Here is a 17972-nt window from a genome sequence, read left to right on the forward strand (position 1 = left end):
GCGCAAAACGTGAAATTAATAAAATAATGGTATACACAAGCGGTGGCGGCTTGATGCATTTGGGGGCTTAAGGCAAAAATTGATTATCTTGTATTAGATGCAAAATTACTACTAATTAATATGAATTATGTAGAATTTTTTATTTTTTTTAAGAAATTTTATAGACATAAAAAGTTTGACAAAATTTTTCATATTTGTTGATATGGTAGATTGATAATGGTAAGTAAAAAAGCGGTGTTAGTGGTAGACTTAGATGAGAACTAGTAAAAGTTTGCTAACTCAACTCTTATTATTCTTTCTTTTGTTTTTTTTTTTTTTTTTTTTTTTTTTTTTTTTTTTTAGAAGTGCAACATTTACAATATTTTTTTACAACAAATCCTAGGTTTTAAGTTTCTTTTTGTTTTCTATTTGAAAATATCACTATAATTATTTTTTTGCCATCAATAACAACCTACTAATTAACATTAGTTGTAAAAGTATTGTGAAAAATATTGTGGACGTTGTATTTTTATCTCTTTTTTATTTGTTTTTCATTTGGTAAAAAATATTATTTTATTTTTTGATTATTGTAAGGACACGATTCGTAACGAACCGTAGCAGTGTTGGGTTCGCACGTAAAAGGGCCCAAACAATATCATTTGTAGAGCGTGGGTTTGAAAGGTTAGGCCTTGGTCACCAGGTGGTGGGTTTTTCGTGGCGTTCATGCATGGTTAAGTTTTCTTCACCCCTGGAGTCTTTCTTCTGGAGGTGGGCTGGGAGGCTCTGGTTTTTGGCCATTTTTCCCAGCCCCTGTTCTAGATTACTCATTTTTCCTTTTATACTCGCCTGCGTTCACTGTCCTTCGTCCACGTATAGGGTCAACCTTTCCAAGATTGATACTTGTCCCATCAGCCCATATCCAAAGTCGTTGGGGGTGGTTGTAAAAACTGAAGAATACGGCTCTGTCAGGTGCAGAGTATTGAATGGCAGTAAGGGCAGCTTTCCCTGGATATTTTAGATTTTCTTTCAAGTTTAGTTCTATACCGTTTTTGCCCCTCTTACCGGTAGGACTTTGGGTTTGCCGAGGACTGAACTGTCCTCGGCTGTACCCCAAGGCCATCTTGTGCTTTATATTATCGAGTTTGGGCCATAGCCCTCCTCGGCTTGGGCCTTTGGACTCCCTACGGGTAAATGGGCCTGGCCCATAAATTATTTGGGCCCCACAATTATAAATAACCCTATTGGTTAAAATTTAGTGGCCTTTTTTTTTTTTACTTGGGACCTTAGGTGACCGCATTTCTTACTCCAGCATTTAGCCGGCTTTGTACACAAGCTACAGTAACCATGCATATATGGATGGTTACTGTAGCAAATGTGTAAATATGCAAAATTTTAGAAGAACTGATGTGGAAGATTTTTGGGATAAAATATGTAAAATTGGTTGATTTTTGTATTTTGCAAATGTTTACATCCACTAATGTGGATGCTCTTATTGGTTTGGACTTTTACCACGTGGTTAGTTAATTACATAATAGCCATTAGCCAGAAAAGGATGGATTAGAAATTTCATAGAAGAAGTGTTTATTTAAGATCTGCTTATTTTGCTGAAATTGAAATTTTTTTTCTGAATGTACTGTAAATAAAGGTAAAAGTTAAATGAAATAGTACAGTGGGAACCATGAATTGTATCAAAAACTATAATAGGACCCATAAATAGTAGTAAAAATAAGTTGAATTGTAAAATAAGCTGGCAAAAATAATTCATACCAAATGCACATAAAGTTTCTCAACTTTCGATTTTTATTTTTTGCATTTTTCATTGTCGTGGTTTTTGGCGACAGATACAATAACCATCTGGTCCATCTTGACGGATGGAGAATTAGAGAAACTCCTTTTTATTTTTACAAGTGACAATTTATTCATTAAGATTTTGATTTATATAACAAATAATCCCGTATGTTTATTTATGTTGATTATAAATTAAATCAAATAACTATTTTTCTAATTAAATTCTAGTCTAGAATAGCTTTAAAATAATGCCTATTAATCAATATTGGTTATGAGGTAAAATTTTTTAAACTAAAACCAAAAGTAATAACTACAAGTGGCGTAATTTTTAAAAATAGAAAGGAGTTTCTAACACTCCCAAAAAAGTTAGTATAATATAAATATATATATATATATATATATATATATATATATATATAAAATACTTGACTGCCATGACCAAAGCCATGTCTGATTTTGCTCAGCAGCAAAAAGCAAAACCCCCAATGGCCAATGGGCCTCTAGAGTAAGTACAATACTACTATTTGTCTATTTTGATTTGTTTTGTTAAACCAATACTAGTTTGATTTGTTTAATAAGAAAAGCCAAGCTCACATAAAAAAAAAAAAAAAAAATGATTAATATATGATTCAGTATTTTTTTTTCAATTTATTTACAAAAGTGGGGGTAAAAAATATCAAAATTTGGGTGGAGAAAAGAGAAACTTTAAACCCTAACCTCAAACCAACCAAAGTTCCGAGAGGCATCGATTTTGTTTGTAATCAAAACCATTATCTATATAATAACTAATAAGGTGATGGATGGGCCCGTCTAAGCCCACATTCCAAAACCAACGTCCGTTTAATACCAGGATTCCTATTTGTGTGGCCGTTAAGGAAATTCGTAATCGTAAGCCAAAATCCACAGTATTTCCATTTCCATTTTACCTTTCGCTTTCTTTCTCCATACTCTCTCTGTTTATAAAGTCCCTCTCACCCTCAAAACTTTTATACAGTGAAAACTAGAAAACAGAACAAACTCAGTTCCATTTCGTCTTCTACCTCTCTACCCTCCAACGTACGTACCTACTTGACCACAACCGTAGGGGGCCTTCAATGGCTGCTGCTTCAGTTCCGACTGTAGGAGCTGTTAACAGAGCGCCGGTACTACTATGTTTTTCCAGCCCTTTTTTTACTACTATATAGTATTACTCAATTTCCTTTTTTTTAATCTTTGTTTTCACCGAATAAATTTATTGTGTTTGCTCTCTTTTTGGTGAGCTTTTTCTTTGTTTTCATCCAGAATTTTCAACCATGCACTTCTGAATATTTGCTTCAGAGTTTTAAGTTTTAACTTCGCCTCTGTTCTCAATTCAATATACTTTATCAAAATTAGTTAATGGATTCAGTGATTTCATTTGGACCTTTTACCTTATTGGGTGTAAAGAAAGGTGTACGTTCTTTGCAGCTGAAATTGAATGGCTCTGGGGCTGGAGCTTTGGTTCCAAGCTCGGCATTCTGGGGCAACAGCTTGAAGAAAGTGAGCCCCAAGATCACCAACCAGAGAATATCTTCTGGGAGTTTCAAGGCTGTTGCGGAGTATGATGAGCAAAAGCAGACATCCAAGGACAAATGGGGAGGACTTGCCTTTGACACTTCGGACGACCAGCAGGATATCACTAGGGGAAAGGGAATGGTGGACACTGTTTTTCAAGCTGCCATGGGTTCTGGGACTCACCATGCTGTCATGAGCTCCTATGATTATATCAGTGCTGGTCTTCGCCAGTAAGTACTTAGGATGTTGATAAGTGGTATTTCAAATCATTTTGATAAGTGGTATTTCAAATCATTGCTCAGATGGGTCTTCAATTTTTATTTGCGTTAGATTAAATGATTAAATTCACATTTTCTTAACGGTTTAAGATTTTGGGAGAATTGGTAATTTATCAAGTTGTGAGAACTAGTACCTCGATTAACAAAGTTGGAGACTGATTTTGGGTCAGATGGGTTTGTGTATTTTGATTCTCTGAGTTGGTTGGATTTAAATTTAGTAATAGAACACTGTTGAACTTTTTTCCAGATTCAAACTTGACAACAACATGGATGGATTTTACATTGCACCCGCATTCATGGACAAGTTGGTTGTTCACATCACCAAGAACTTCTTGAACTTGCCAAACATTAAGGTTGGTAATAGAATGCTTTAAAGTACAAGTAATTTGTTAGTTGTTACACATTTATGATAATTTTTTAGAATTTTGGATGATTGGTGAATAACTGTGACAGGTACCTCTCATCTTGGGTATCTGGGGAGGCAAAGGTCAGGGAAAATCATTCCAATGTGAGCTTGTCTTTGCAAAAATGGGAATCAAGTGAGTCAATTTTTTTCCCGCATTTCGTCTTCTGTTAATGTAGCAAGTCTTCCAGATAGAAATTTTGAAATGTTATATATAAATATTGGGAAGATTCTGGCCTACTTTGAAAAAGTGTTGAACTTTCAAATTTTTGTTCAGCCCCATCGTGATGAGTGCTGGAGAATTGGAAAGTGGGAATGCTGGAGAGCCTGCAAAATTGATTAGGCAAAGGTATCGCGAAGCAGCAGACATTATCAGCAAGGGAAAAATGTGCTGCCTATTCATCAATGACCTCGATGCTGGAGCGGGTAGGATGGGCGGTACTACCCAATACACTGTCAACAATCAGATGGTGAATGCCACTCTTATGAACATTGCTGATAACCCAACCAGTGTCCAGCTTCCTGGTATGTACAACAAGGTGGAAAATCCACGCGTTCCCATCATAGTCACTGGTAATGACTTCTCCACATTGTATGCCCCTCTCATCCGTGATGGTCGTATGGAAAAGTTCTACTGGGCACCTACACGGGAAGACTGCATTGGTGTCTGCACGGGCATTTTCCGGACAGATGGTGTACCTAAGGAGGGCATAGTGAAGCTTGTTGACACCTTCCCTGGACAGTCCATTGGTAAATATATGAATTGATTAGTAAATTAATTGTGTCTCATGCGCATAGCTTTAAGCCTTTAATTATTTGTATATAGATAAATGAAAAGGCAGAAGTCATGTTGATCATATATTAAATTTTAAATACAACTGGTTTATCATGATTCATGAGTGAGACTAAAGACTTGACAGATACTATTCATATGAAATGCTGACTGGGATAGAAAAGGAACATATGCTTTGCTGAAATACTTTTAGGTGAAGGTTTTATCAAAGAACATTAGATAGATGGTTGAATTTATACTTTTTAATATTTATTTTTTGGCCTTGGACTGTCTCTAGGTACATAGTAAACGATCCTAGTTAAAATTGACATGGTAGACAAGACCTGAACAGTATTCAATTTGACCATATCATATGGAAACTGGACTTTTTTGTTTTTTGTTTTAATCTGTTGGGTGGTTGTGATCATATGCAATTGAATTTGAGACCTGAGATATTAAAAATGAACCCAAATGAAGTGATTAATATCATTGAGTTTGTATGCAGATTTCTTTGGTGCTCTCAGGGCAAGAATCTATGATGATGAAGTGAGGAAATGGATATCTGGCGTGGGTGTAGAGAATGTAGGTAAACGGCTTGTGAACTCAAAGGAGGGGCCTCCAACCTTTGATCAACCAAAAATTACACTTGAGAAGCTCCTTGAGTATGGAAACATGCTTGTTCAAGAGCAGGAAAATGTAAAGAGAATTCAATTGGCTGAGAAGTACTTGAATGAGGCAGCTCTTGGAGATGCAAATGAAGATGCTATCAAGAATGGAAACTTCTATGGTTAGATTCTTGATCCTAAAGGCCTTGATGGAAAGTTTGCATCTGGCTTCAGGATTATATAGGATGGAACAAAGGTTAGAGAAGAGATTATTTAAGATTTTAATAATTGTTTGGATGCAGGCAAAGCAGCCCAACAATTTAAGCTTCCTGTTCGGGAAGGCAGCACTGATCCATCTGCTGCAAACTTTGATCCAACAGCTAGGAGTGATGATGGGTCCTGCCTGTATCAATTTTAAGTCTGTTCCAGGCATTTGAGTATAAATTGCATAGGGAAAATAACCTCCGAGAATGGGTGTACCAGCTCTATTCAACAAAAATTGTTTTAAAAAAAAAAAACCTTCTATTTAACAAAAATACTGTGTTGTAATTGTATAGAAGTGAAAATAAGTTTCCTTTTTAATTCTCTTTCCTTTGTTTGCCTCTCAAAGAGTTCTTTGTTTCTAATAACAATTCGAGGTTTTCAAAGCGACTTTTGTTGCTAATGCAACTTGTATATTGGATCTTTTAGTAACATGCTGCAGGTTAGGCGGGAAGAAAGGCATCTATAGAGAGTTGCCATACCATACAGAACATGATATCACCTTATCACTCATGGAATATCCACTTATTATCCTTTGAGCTGCCATACTTCATTCTCAACCTCATCCATACAACCCCAATTGCATATTTTGCTCAAGCCATTGGTACCCTTGGTACCCTTGTATAGAATTAGAGCTCTAGTATTTGTACAGCATTTTCGGCCTATAAATTTTACAGTTCTAACCTTTCCAATTCTATATGGGCATTGATTCTTACACACTCTTTATTGTACATAGTTTGTACACATCACTCATTTTACGTTTTAAATATAGGTATCAATAAAATATATAGACATTGTGCATGAAATGAAGGACGTTTTATTTACAAAGTGTAAATCAAGAATAAGAGAAAAATTACCAATTCTAAATCTAGAAAATCATGGACTTGATTTGGAAATCACAATATCTACCTAAAATATTTAATGAAAATGTGCGGGTAAAATTGTATCCTAACAAGACATGTCATCTTCTCTCACTCTGCACATTTGTTCTAAGAATTGTTCCATGTGTACTTCTCAAGAGTCTCCAATTCATTTATTAAGAAAATCTTTAGACCAAACTAGTATGGCACCAATTTAGCCTTCTAAATCAAAAAGGGAAGTGCTGACAAGATGAGTAATCTTACAGAAAGACTAGCTGAGCAAACTGCCACGCTAGAACAATTTAAATATTCTATTCTTATATTTTAAACGGAGTAAGATTGGATTTTGAAAATGATCTTGAAAAATCAAAAATTTATGTCAATATAACACCAAATTTAGAAAGAACCAAAAGAATTATGATGTTTGAAAAAACAAAGGGTTTGCTCCTTCGTGATATTTTTGACAACATACAACAAAAGATTTAAAATCATTGACTAAGGAATAGCAAAATCCTGCTCTGATATCACAAATATATCAATCTTTGAGATGGAATACCAAAGTTAGCAGTCGTTATTAATAACGAAGAACGGTATATTGTCTATTGAAGATATAGAATTGAATGGGGGAAATGGGGAATCACTAATCAAGTGATTTTCAAGTTTTATCATCAGATAAATGGTAGCAATTCCCTGCTATGATCAAATCAATGCTCTCTTATTTAGCCAATAATATAAGATGGTTAAAATATTACACCTTCTGGATAACAAGTTCAGTAAGATGGAGAGAGAGACAAATTCTTCCAACCATATCAAATATGGTTCTTAAAGCCCACAGATTAAGAAGATTTTACCGAAGACAAATTAATTCATTTGTCCAATAGAGTAAGAGAATTAAAGGGACAACCAACTTTTGAAAAATTCATTGTGACAGATGGTAGAAAGCGAACAAAGTTTCTCTCTAAACTAGCTTATAGTGAAACAGAGAAACTCTTCAAACTCTTTATCTATTTTTATATTGGGTATGAATTTTAAAAATCTAACTATTCATTTGCATGTTCTTATTATATCCTTCATGCTTGCAACATTTGAAGAAGGTCAAAGATTAATTATTATGTTTTTAAACAAATGTAAAAATTTCAAGTTTTTGTGATCTAAAATTGCATATCAAAAATAAGTTTATTGATTGAATAACAAATAACATCCGATTTAAACGAAACTTGATATGTATGTTAAGAACATAAGAAATATGAAATTTAATGGTTAGATTTCCAAAATTCACACCTAAAAAAAAGATATATAAGAAGTTTTAAAAATTTCTCTTCAAACTAATTTGGAGAGAAATTTTGTTCGTAGAAGGCTATTTGTTACATTATTATCAATTGGTACACGCCAACAAAAGATCAAGTTATAGGTAGAAAATTTGCTAGAAAACATAGTTTTGAAAATAAATCTTGATGTGCTCTATGATATATTCCTTCTGGCAGACAATATCAAAGTATCACGTTAACTAGATGAAAGCAAAAGTTCTACCGCTATTATCTCTTCACGAAAAATGAATGACGTAGTAACCTCATTAACCATATGGATGAATAAGGTAAGTATACCAAAAGCATTAAGGACCCCTTCAAAACAGTAAAATGTCAATTATGCTTGGTGGATACTTTTGTAATCAACAAGATATTAAGACGTAGATCTTCATTGGGGACACGTATTGTCCTACTCTTTGTTCAAAGCTAGTGTGCCAAAATTGTACTTAGCCTTTGAGTTGCTTGCTAAATTCCATTATAGCTATTTTTAAATAATTGTACTGCAAGGACACGTAGTCCTTTGGATATATATTGGGATTTGTCTGCTTGCATCTCCTTCTTTTCTACAATGTGATCACCAAGCCCAAATTAAATGGGGTATGGGTTTATATTCAAGTAAGCCCAGAAATCTGGCGATAATGGCAAAGCCAACCGGGAAGCTTTCCTTATTGGGTTAAACACATGGCCCAGGCATGAATACTTTACAGAATCTCGAATTAATTCCCAAAATCCAAAGCAAATTATTGCTTTCGTAATTGGGCCTGGCTTAGACTGTGTTGGCCTGCCTTTCCGAGAGGTCAACAAATGCCCTGATACTATTGGGAAAAGAGTGCAACACTCTGTAATCTATATTGAACACCCCCAATGCTGCTATTTTGGTTTGCAGTTTTGCTTAAGAGTTAAGATAACTCAAATATGTATTATTCATATAAGAAAAAAAGACTCAAATCTTTATTATAATCGTACTGTTATGTCTTTGACTGGTTAATTTTGCTAGATAAAGCATTATTAAGTATTAACTACCAAAAGAAGAAGATAAAGCCTCTCAAAAAAAAAATAAAGAAGAAGATAAAGTACTATTTTAAAGTGCATTAGACACGCATCTGACTACACTAAATATCCTCCATCTTATTATAAATCAGTATAAAATGGACCAGACGACCATAGGCATATTTTAAATACCAAACATTATCGATAATAGCCAAATCCAGCTTGTAGTTTTAAAGAAAACCAGCTGGAGAATTTAACCATGTCAGAAACAACCAACCAGCTAGTGTTTGTTACGAAACTGCGCCAGGGCTTTGCTGCGGTCCATCCCTCACTTCATCTAAAATAATACTAGTTTATAATATTCGTATTATTGTTTATACTTTTTTTTTCCCCATCTGTACAAAAATTTTAGTACAACAAACTAAACCACAAATTTTGTAACAATTATTTGCATAGCAGACAACAAGTGACATGAAAAAAAAAAAAAAGTTTATACGATAGTTATAGATAGACAGTCAATCATAGTCTGCCACATAGAATAATTACGACAAAAATTGATTTAGTTTGTGTTACTAGAATTACTTTACTTCATATCATCAGAAGCGAATACTATCAGTTGAAACTCTCTAAAAAAAAATTATTAAAAAAAAAAGATTACTTCACTCTGTATCATCCTAATCTAAGCTTCTTCTATACCTCTATGCTATGGTATAAGAATTGATTTGTTGTAAACTATTGCAAGTAAATGTGTTGAGCCAAAGAGAGAATCCATGAGCCAAAAACAAATATGAAGTCTCACCTATTACCAACCACTAATGGTAATTATTTATGGGGTCGTAGGTGGGTAGATTTACTTTTTAAAGGTCAGCAACGGATCAAACATACCTTTAGATCAAGCCGGCGGCGAAGAAAAAAACTTTAGGATAAAGATATGAAGGAAAAAAACTAATAATAATAAGAGAGGCACACATTCCACATGGTAGCTATGTTCTAAATAAAAGTCATACAAGCTACTGTCTCTCTCATCATAGCGTGCGCGTGACACATATGGTCCCTACTAAATCTGCTTCATACCCAAGATTTAAATATTTTTCCTGTACAAGTTAGTATAAATTATGATTATGCTAGTAAACTAGATTGTGTTTATATCGCCCAAACTTTGGTTGCCTAGTCAATTTGCATTCCTTTTCCGTCAATATAGAATTATAAAGTGGGTAAGTGGGTTTGAAGTTTTATTCCCTCTTCTTCAATCACCTTTCGTGTTTCAAAGCTTAAGACCTTAAAATAATGAACTGGCTGTTATTGCAGACTAGAGTACTCCTAGATGCTGAAATTAAAATTAAGATTCCTCTACACCTGATAACGATAACATTATGTTTGTAATTATCTAGCTTATTTGGTGTTCCACATAATGAAATAAACAACCAAAAGAAAACCAACTTGGGTGTTGTTTGATGGTGTTATATCCTATTCACTAGCTCAGATTTGCAATTTGTGAAGGATTGCTTTGCGATGCATTATGTTTGTAGAGAAGCTTTAATCATTGTAGCAAGGTTGGAGCGGGCAACAATAACATGCTTGATGTATTGTATTGGGTCACATTAGCATTTTTATATTCATGCATGCTCTATTATAATGTGCACGTTCAAAGACATGAATTCCTTGAAAAGCATAAGACTAAACAATGCGGAAAGTGGCTACATTGATTGGGGACAGTCTCCTTTATATTGATGAATTAAGATTCCTCTCCACCCACAGCAAATAAAGAGAAACATTTCAAAGAGAATTCCTTAATATTTTCAAACATAATATTATTAATTCAAATAAGGTTACCACAAAAATGGACAATATTGTGTCTCTGTTGAAGGCTATCATTGAAGTGGAATGATATATATATCTAGGTTCAATGTTCAAAGCTAGCAATGACATCTAACCAAAAAAAAAAGTGTTAATGAAATACCACCACTATTCTTGCAATTTTAAATCTGAGGCACCTTTTTTTTATCTCATGATAGTTTAAGAGTATCAACATTGGTGGTGCCAAAAATTTTAACTTTTCCTTAATGTTTTCAAACATAGAATTATTAATTCAAATACAATTACTACAAAAATGTACAATATTGTGTCTTTGTCGAAGGCTATCATTGAACTGGAATGATATATATCTAGGTTCAATGTTCAAAGCTAGCAATGACATCTAACAAAAAAGAAATTGTTAATGAAATGCCACCACTATTCTTGCAATTTTAAATCTGAGGCACATTTTTTTTTACCTCATGACAGATTAAGAGTATTAGCATTGGTGGTGTCAATTCAAACATAAAATTATTAATTTAAATACGATTACTACAAAAATGGACAATATTGTGTCTCTATTGAAGGCTATCATTGAACTAGAATGATATATATGTAGGTTCAATGTTCAAAGCTAGCAATGACATCTAACCAAAAAAAAAAAAAAGTGTTAATGAAATACCGCCACTATTCTCACAATTTTAAATCTGAGGCATTTTTTTTTTTTTTTTTTTTTTTTTTACCTCATGATAGCTTAAGAGTATCAGCATTGGTGATGCCAAAAATTTTAAATTTTAGCACCACAAAAAATTACTTTATTTATTTTACCACCTTATTTTGCAAAATACTCAAATTTTATTTTAGCATTCAACACATGAAAATAATATAAACAATAGAATAAAATAATATATCTACTACAATAAACAATAATCACAACTACCACCACCACCACATATTAGCAAATAATTGTCTAGTATAACAATAATATCTTTTTAATCGTGACTTTTCTTATAAATAAATATATATATATATATATATATATATAATTTTTTAACAGGTGCAATGGCAAAATGAGAAAAGAAAGGAAGAGAAAAAATAAATAAAGGAAATGATTTAATAATTTGAGCTATAGTGGAGGAGTTTATAAAATGTATTTATATATATATATATATATATATATATATTTTTGTTTAACATTTAAGCTATAGTGCATTATAGCTCAACAACAAATTTTTTTAGCTTTTCCTCCACTGATGTAGCCCCACTTTTTTTTATATTTGGTTATTAAATTTACTACCACCAATACTAATGCTCTAAGGACGCTACATTTATTGCATCAAAATTGTTTGTATATTAAAACTTCATTCCTAAATCCTAAGCTTAAGATGAGCATGTATGAAGTCTTACATTAAAATAAAACATAAAATGTAGGTTCTAACAAACTCAATTGGTAAAGCTATTTATTGTCTAATAAAAAATTTAGGATTCAAATCCCACCTACCAAAAAAAAAAAAATCAAATGATGTCTTAACATGATGATAAAAACAATTATCATGGAATAGACGCTAAATTCTACCATATCTACAAAAAATAAAATAAATAAATGCATGGAATTGCCATTTGCGATTTGCTCATTTTTTATCAGGAGATTGCACAATGAGTTACTATTATCAAAATTCAATGTTTATAGTCAGTTTTGATGCGAGGGCTAAGAGTATTCACATTTGAGTGTCTAAAAAAAAACTCATTTTACCATCTAAAAACCTAATTTCACTAGTTTACCAATACATTCTACAACTCACCCAATATCTTCTTCTTCTTCTTCTTCTTCTTTTTTTTTTTTCACATCATACCCAACCCTAATTTCTTTTTTTCACTCTCTTTCTATATCTTCCTCTCTATCTCTCTCTTCTACCAAGAAACCGTTACTCTACTACCCACCAAAATCACCCACAGCCCATACCAAAAACAACTAAACCCCCCTTACAAACCCAACAAACCACTAAGAACCACCATTCACTTGGAAAATCCAAAAACAACCCAATAAACCCATACCAAACCACTACCACAGCACCGCCAACCATCACAACAAACCTATTGGAAAAGGCCATAATTAGAACAAACGCCACTGTGTCATGCCAATCTCTAGCAGGGTAGGCTAATTTACACCATCAAACATCGATCTACACCACTGCATGCTGATCTCCATGCAAGGTTTGAGAGAGAGAGAGAGAGAGAGAGAGAGAGAGAGAGAGAGAGAGAGAGAATACCCATATGACAATGTCTTCTGCCCAGGTTGGCACACCAAGGTGAGCCTTGGGTCCAAAAAGAGGGTAAAAGCCCCGCTTCCAATTCACAAAATAAAATACTATATTTCAGGTTTACAAACTTAGCAATAATGATTCCTATATTTATCGTTCATAATTGCTAAAAATTGTTTAGCAATGCCCACTTAGCTAAAGCTCAATTTGATTGTGTGTGGTTGTAAAATAGCAATTTGGAGAGTTTTACACCTTGAAATGCTAATGCTCTAATTTAGGGATGGCAATGGGACAGTGCAGGGCTGAAGGATGGGGTTTTCGCCCTTGCCTCACATGGTTTTGTCTTACCCTATCCCCATCCTGCCCCACATGATGGGAAAATTTTCTTGCCCCATCCTAGCTCCTTGGGGCCTCGCGAAGTCTCGCCCCACCCTATAAAACTCTATATATCTCTAACAAAGATAATATAGAATAATGGGAAAGAAAAAAAAAATTTACATGAATTAAATAAAACAATGAGTTTTAAACTTCCAAGCCTAATAAAATCTATGCTAGCCGAATAAAAAATTACATGAATACAACGTTCAATATAGGTTACATGTCTATCGGTGTAGGTTGATATAGAATAAAAAAAAGTTTGCCCATTAGATTGCGAAAATGAAATCTGGAAAGAATCACAATTTGTATTTCAAAAGACAATAATTGGCTGCACAGTCGTACAACCACAAAGAACTACAAATAGAAAACATACTATTGTGTTCCTGATAATATATATGCTGAGAAAGACGTTGAATGGAATCAATGATTTAATAGTATATAAATTTGTTTCTGATAATGATGTAGAACAGACCATCATGGCTTTCTTAGATTCTCATGTGTGCTTGAAATCAACGCGCAAGGTAAAAAAGCACTAGCAGAAATCATGGGTCTTGGAGTTGGAATTGCATGACATTTGGCAGGCTAAAGCAAAACGGCTTTTTGAGCAATAATCGTGGCTTTGCCACGAGGTACCCCTTGAAAATGACAAATTCCTTCGCTTAGGCTCCAAAAATTGTGATTTTGGCGTTTATAGTAATATTTGTTTCCTTAATAATTTTTTGCTCAAAAGTCGGAATAAGGTTCCACTTGTTTTTTAATGACCCTTAAGGTCAGTAGTTTATAATTCTACATTTAACTCCATTTTGCCATTTTTGGTAAATTTCAATATTTTGTCACCTAATCACGTAATTAATGCAAATTAGGGTTTTAGACGTTTTTCTTAATATTTATATGTTTCGTAGCCGTCAGAGCCAATGAGACCATTATCAATAAATATAGATGTTTTTATCAAAAATTTTTTTTTTGGTAGATTCTAGTTTTTATTTACTTGTAGATTCAGGGAAACCCCTCGTGGATTCGAGATTTACTACCAGAAATTAACAGTTTAGTTTCTGTTTAATCAAAGAGAGTATCTTGTGTGCTTTCTTCAGACTTCTGCGACATCAAATAAAGGCGAAAGAAAATGTTGAAATTGCTACTTTATTTTCAACCTTGCTAAAGAGAAAAAAGAAGCTGAGAAAATAAGCTCTGATATATTTGTTTAAAGTATGAAAAATTTATAATTTAACCCTTATCAATGCGGAGCAAGACATGGTGAATTTAAAAAGTCTAAACCGATTCCCGCCCCATCCTGTAGTGTGGGGCTAAAATTTCCTAATTCCCGTTCTATCACTTTTGCAAGGTGAGAAAAACCCGTACGGGATAAAACAGGAGGTGACAGGGCAAAATTGTTATCCATCCTAATGGGCAAAACGGGGAATAAATAAAGGAGAACTCACAATTTTGTGTCCTGTTCAGTTTACTAAGACGCCTGTCTCTCGTGCTCATAATTGTGAGTTGTGAGCTCGGATGAGATCCAGAGCTCTCTATTCTCCTCTACTGTGTCAATGATATAGGATTCCAGCTGAAAAATCAAAACCCATCTTCATATACCATCCCATTCCAATTCCATTTTTATTTACAAGTTGCATTTACTCCCACTTTATCATCTGAAACTGTGTGCCCTTGTAATGTGACCAATTGCTGTCTTAAGGTTCCTAACTTCCTAGAACCCCAACTTAGAAAAAAAAAAAAAAGAAACCTTCCTAGAACCCCAATCCAACTTCCTAGAACCCCATTACAAATTCAGATCTCCTGCTCCAGCCTTTTATTAAACACAATCCTTATTACAATTAGTGCTATCAAATACACATGCTTTACCATTCTTGCACTTTCCTCATAGTAAATGACTAAATTCTAAACCCACCTACCCTTTCAAAAATCTTAATGCCCATTTCATTCACATGCCTTAAGATTCTCTTCCCAAACATGGCCACACTTCTTAGATTGTTCTTTGCTCTTATCTTCCTTTCAATCCCTGTTTCATCCCAGCTTAACCAATTTTTCTTAGCTGGATTCAAAGATGTAGGCACCAACATAACCTTAAACGGAATCGCTGAGATCCAAAAAACTGGCATTCTTAAATTAACCAACGAGACCAGTCGGTTAATGGGCCATACTTTCTATACCTCTCCATTTCAGTTCAAGAACTCCACCAATGGTAAAGCTTTCTCTTTTTCCACATCTTTTGTTTTTACCATAGTCCCCGAGTATCCAAAGCTCGGAGGCCACGGCCTTGCTTTCACAATCGCAACCACTAAGGATCTACAAGCTCATCCAAGCCAGTACCTTGGCCTTTTCAATCCTAGCGATGTGGGAAATTCCTCAGATCATCTCTTCGCAGTTGAGTTCGACACTGTCCAAGACTTCGAGTTCGGAGACATCAACGACAACCATGTTGGAATCGACATCAATAGCTTAACCTCCAATGCCTCAGCCACCGCAGCATACTTCACCGACAGTTCAACAAAACAAGACCTTAACCTCAAGAGTGGGAAAGCTATTCAAGCTTGGATCGACTACGATTCAGTTCAAAATGTTCTCAACGTTACCATTTCTCCATTTTCTTCTAAACCCAGCAAGCCAATCTTATCTTTTCCTTTAGATCTCTCACCAATCCTTCAAGAATCCATGTACGTTGGCTTCTCTGCTTCAACGGGTTTGCTTGCGAGCTCACACTATGTTTTGGGCTGGAGCTTCAAGATTAATGGGCAAGCTCCAGCTCTTGATCTCTCTTCTCTGCCTTCACTACCTGGACTCAAGAAGCAACAATACACAGCTCTAAAAGTAGGTGTTTCTGTTTCAGCTATTGTTCTTGCACTATCTGCAATTTTCGTTGCTATATACTTGTTCAGGAAGATTAAGAACGCCGACATAGTCGAAGATTGGGAGCTTGAACTAGGCCCACATCGTTATTCTTACCCAGAACTAAAGAAAGCAACCAATGGTTTCGGAGAAAAAGGGCTACTTGGTAGTGGTGGTTTTGGTCTAGTTTACAAAGGTACGCTTCCGAATTCAAAAACCCAAGTTGCTGTTAAGAGAATCTCCCACAAATCCCAACAGGGTTTGCGTGAATTTGTATCGGAAATCGCTAGCATTGGTCGACTTCGCCACCGGAATTTGGTTCAATTATTGGGTTGGTGTCGTAAACGAGGCGATCTTCTTCTTGTGTATGATTTTATGGCTAATGGGAGCCTAGATAATTCCTTGTTTGATGAGCCAAAAACAGTTCTTTCTTGGGAGCAAAGGTTCACCATCATAAAGGGTGTTGCTTCTGGGCTTTTGTATCTACACGAAGGCTATGAACAAGTTGTGATTCACAGAGATGTTAAGGCTAGCAACGTGTTACTAGACAGTGAACTCAATGGAAGACTAGGCGATTTTGGACTAGCAAGACTATGTGAACACGGGTCGAACCCGGGTACAACTCGGGTCGTTGGCACTTTAGGCTATCTTGCACCAGAGTTGCCTAGAACAGGAAAGGCCACAACATGTTCAGATGTGTTTGCATTTGGTGCACTTTTGCTCGAGGTTGCTTGTGGGCGTAGGCCCATTGAGCCCAAGGCAATGCCGGAAGAGTTGGTCTTGGTCGATTGGGTTTGGGACAGGTTCATTGAAGGAAAGCTACTTGATGTGGTGGACCCAAGGTTGAATGGTGATTTTGATGAGAGTGAGATGGTGATGGTGTTAAAGTTGGGGCTAATGTGTTCAAATAATGCACCAATGGCACGGCCTAGTATGAGACAAGTGGTGAGGTACTTGGAAGGAGAGGCTAACATCTCGGATGATTTGAGAGCCCCAAGTGAGTTCAATGGAGGAAAGGGTCATGTGGAAGGGTTTGATGATTTTGTGCACTCGTTTGCATCTTCCTCGTTTGGAAGGATGGACTCGTTCTCATCCACAATGAATAGAAATAGAAGTGTCAGTCTTGCTTCTCTTTCTACTTCACCTCTCTCCCTTCTCCAAGGCAGAGGGGAAACTAGGTAGTTACTAGTGACCAGTGACAAAAAATTTAGCAGAAAAATCTTGCTTCTTCTTCTTTTCTTTTCTTTTTTTCCTTTAAAAAAAAAAAAAATACCTTGTGAGATTCCATTTGATTTTTTAGAAAACCTTCCAAGGAAGTTTTTGACTTGAAGGGGAAAAAAAAAAATCCGAGAAATTCATATGCAAATGGTTGATTTTGTGTGCTAAACTACTAATATAGCATGTTTCACAATGAGTGAACCTTAATACCTCTGAAGGATGAGCTAACATCTTCTGTTGTAACCATTTCTCTTTCACAAAATTTGTAAAAGTGAAGGTTTTGTGGGTAATTACTCTCAAAATCATTTTCTTGTACACAATATTGCATTTTGTATGACTACAACAAATTTCTCCCCCTCGAATATAGCCATTGTGGTTTTTGTTATCTTTTGCATGAGAAAAATGTCTAAGAGATTAATTTGCAGTTTTAGCTTGCTAATGCTTTCTAAAGAAGCGAGCTTAATGGTATTTATTTTAAAGCACTTATAGCTATTTCAAAATGTAATTTGCAAACAAGTTTTCTCAAAAACAAATTCCAGTTGTTCAATTTATTTTTCTAGTGATGAACGTTAGGAATGATTCAAAATAAGATAAAAAGATGAGTGTTGTAGGTGTCTAACACATTTTCCATGCGTTATTGAACTTTTAAGTCCATATTTTTTGATTCAAGACATGTTTTTCTTTCCTAATTCAGCTTTAAG

General features: G+C 34.8%; 2 protein-coding genes across 2 annotated transcripts; both read left to right on the top strand.

Annotated features, from left to right (window-relative positions):
- Positions 1–2861: 2861 nt before the first annotated feature.
- On the top strand, positions 2862–5869 carry LOC115953753 (ribulose bisphosphate carboxylase/oxygenase activase, chloroplastic-like). Its single transcript, XM_031071522.1, has 7 exons — positions 2862–2909; positions 3214–3530; positions 3826–3931; positions 4032–4117; positions 4259–4731; positions 5259–5540; positions 5661–5869. The coding sequence occupies exons 1-7, from the start codon at positions 2862–2864 to the stop codon at positions 5774–5776; spliced, it is 1428 nt and encodes a 475-aa protein (XP_030927382.1). The 3' UTR covers positions 5777–5869.
- A 9076-nt stretch (positions 5870–14945) lies between these two features.
- On the top strand, positions 14946–17385 carry LOC115952351 (L-type lectin-domain containing receptor kinase S.4-like). The gene has a single exon (XM_031069508.1). It carries the CDS (start codon positions 15136–15138, stop codon positions 17233–17235), a length of 2100 nt encoding a protein of 699 aa, XP_030925368.1. The 5' UTR covers positions 14946–15135; the 3' UTR covers positions 17236–17385.
- Positions 17386–17972: the final 587 nt, after the last annotated feature.

This window comes from Quercus lobata, chromosome 7 (assembly GCF_001633185.2).
Source record: "Quercus lobata isolate SW786 chromosome 7, ValleyOak3.0 Primary Assembly, whole genome shotgun sequence".
NCBI lineage: Eukaryota > Viridiplantae > Streptophyta > Magnoliopsida > Fagales > Fagaceae > Quercus > Quercus lobata.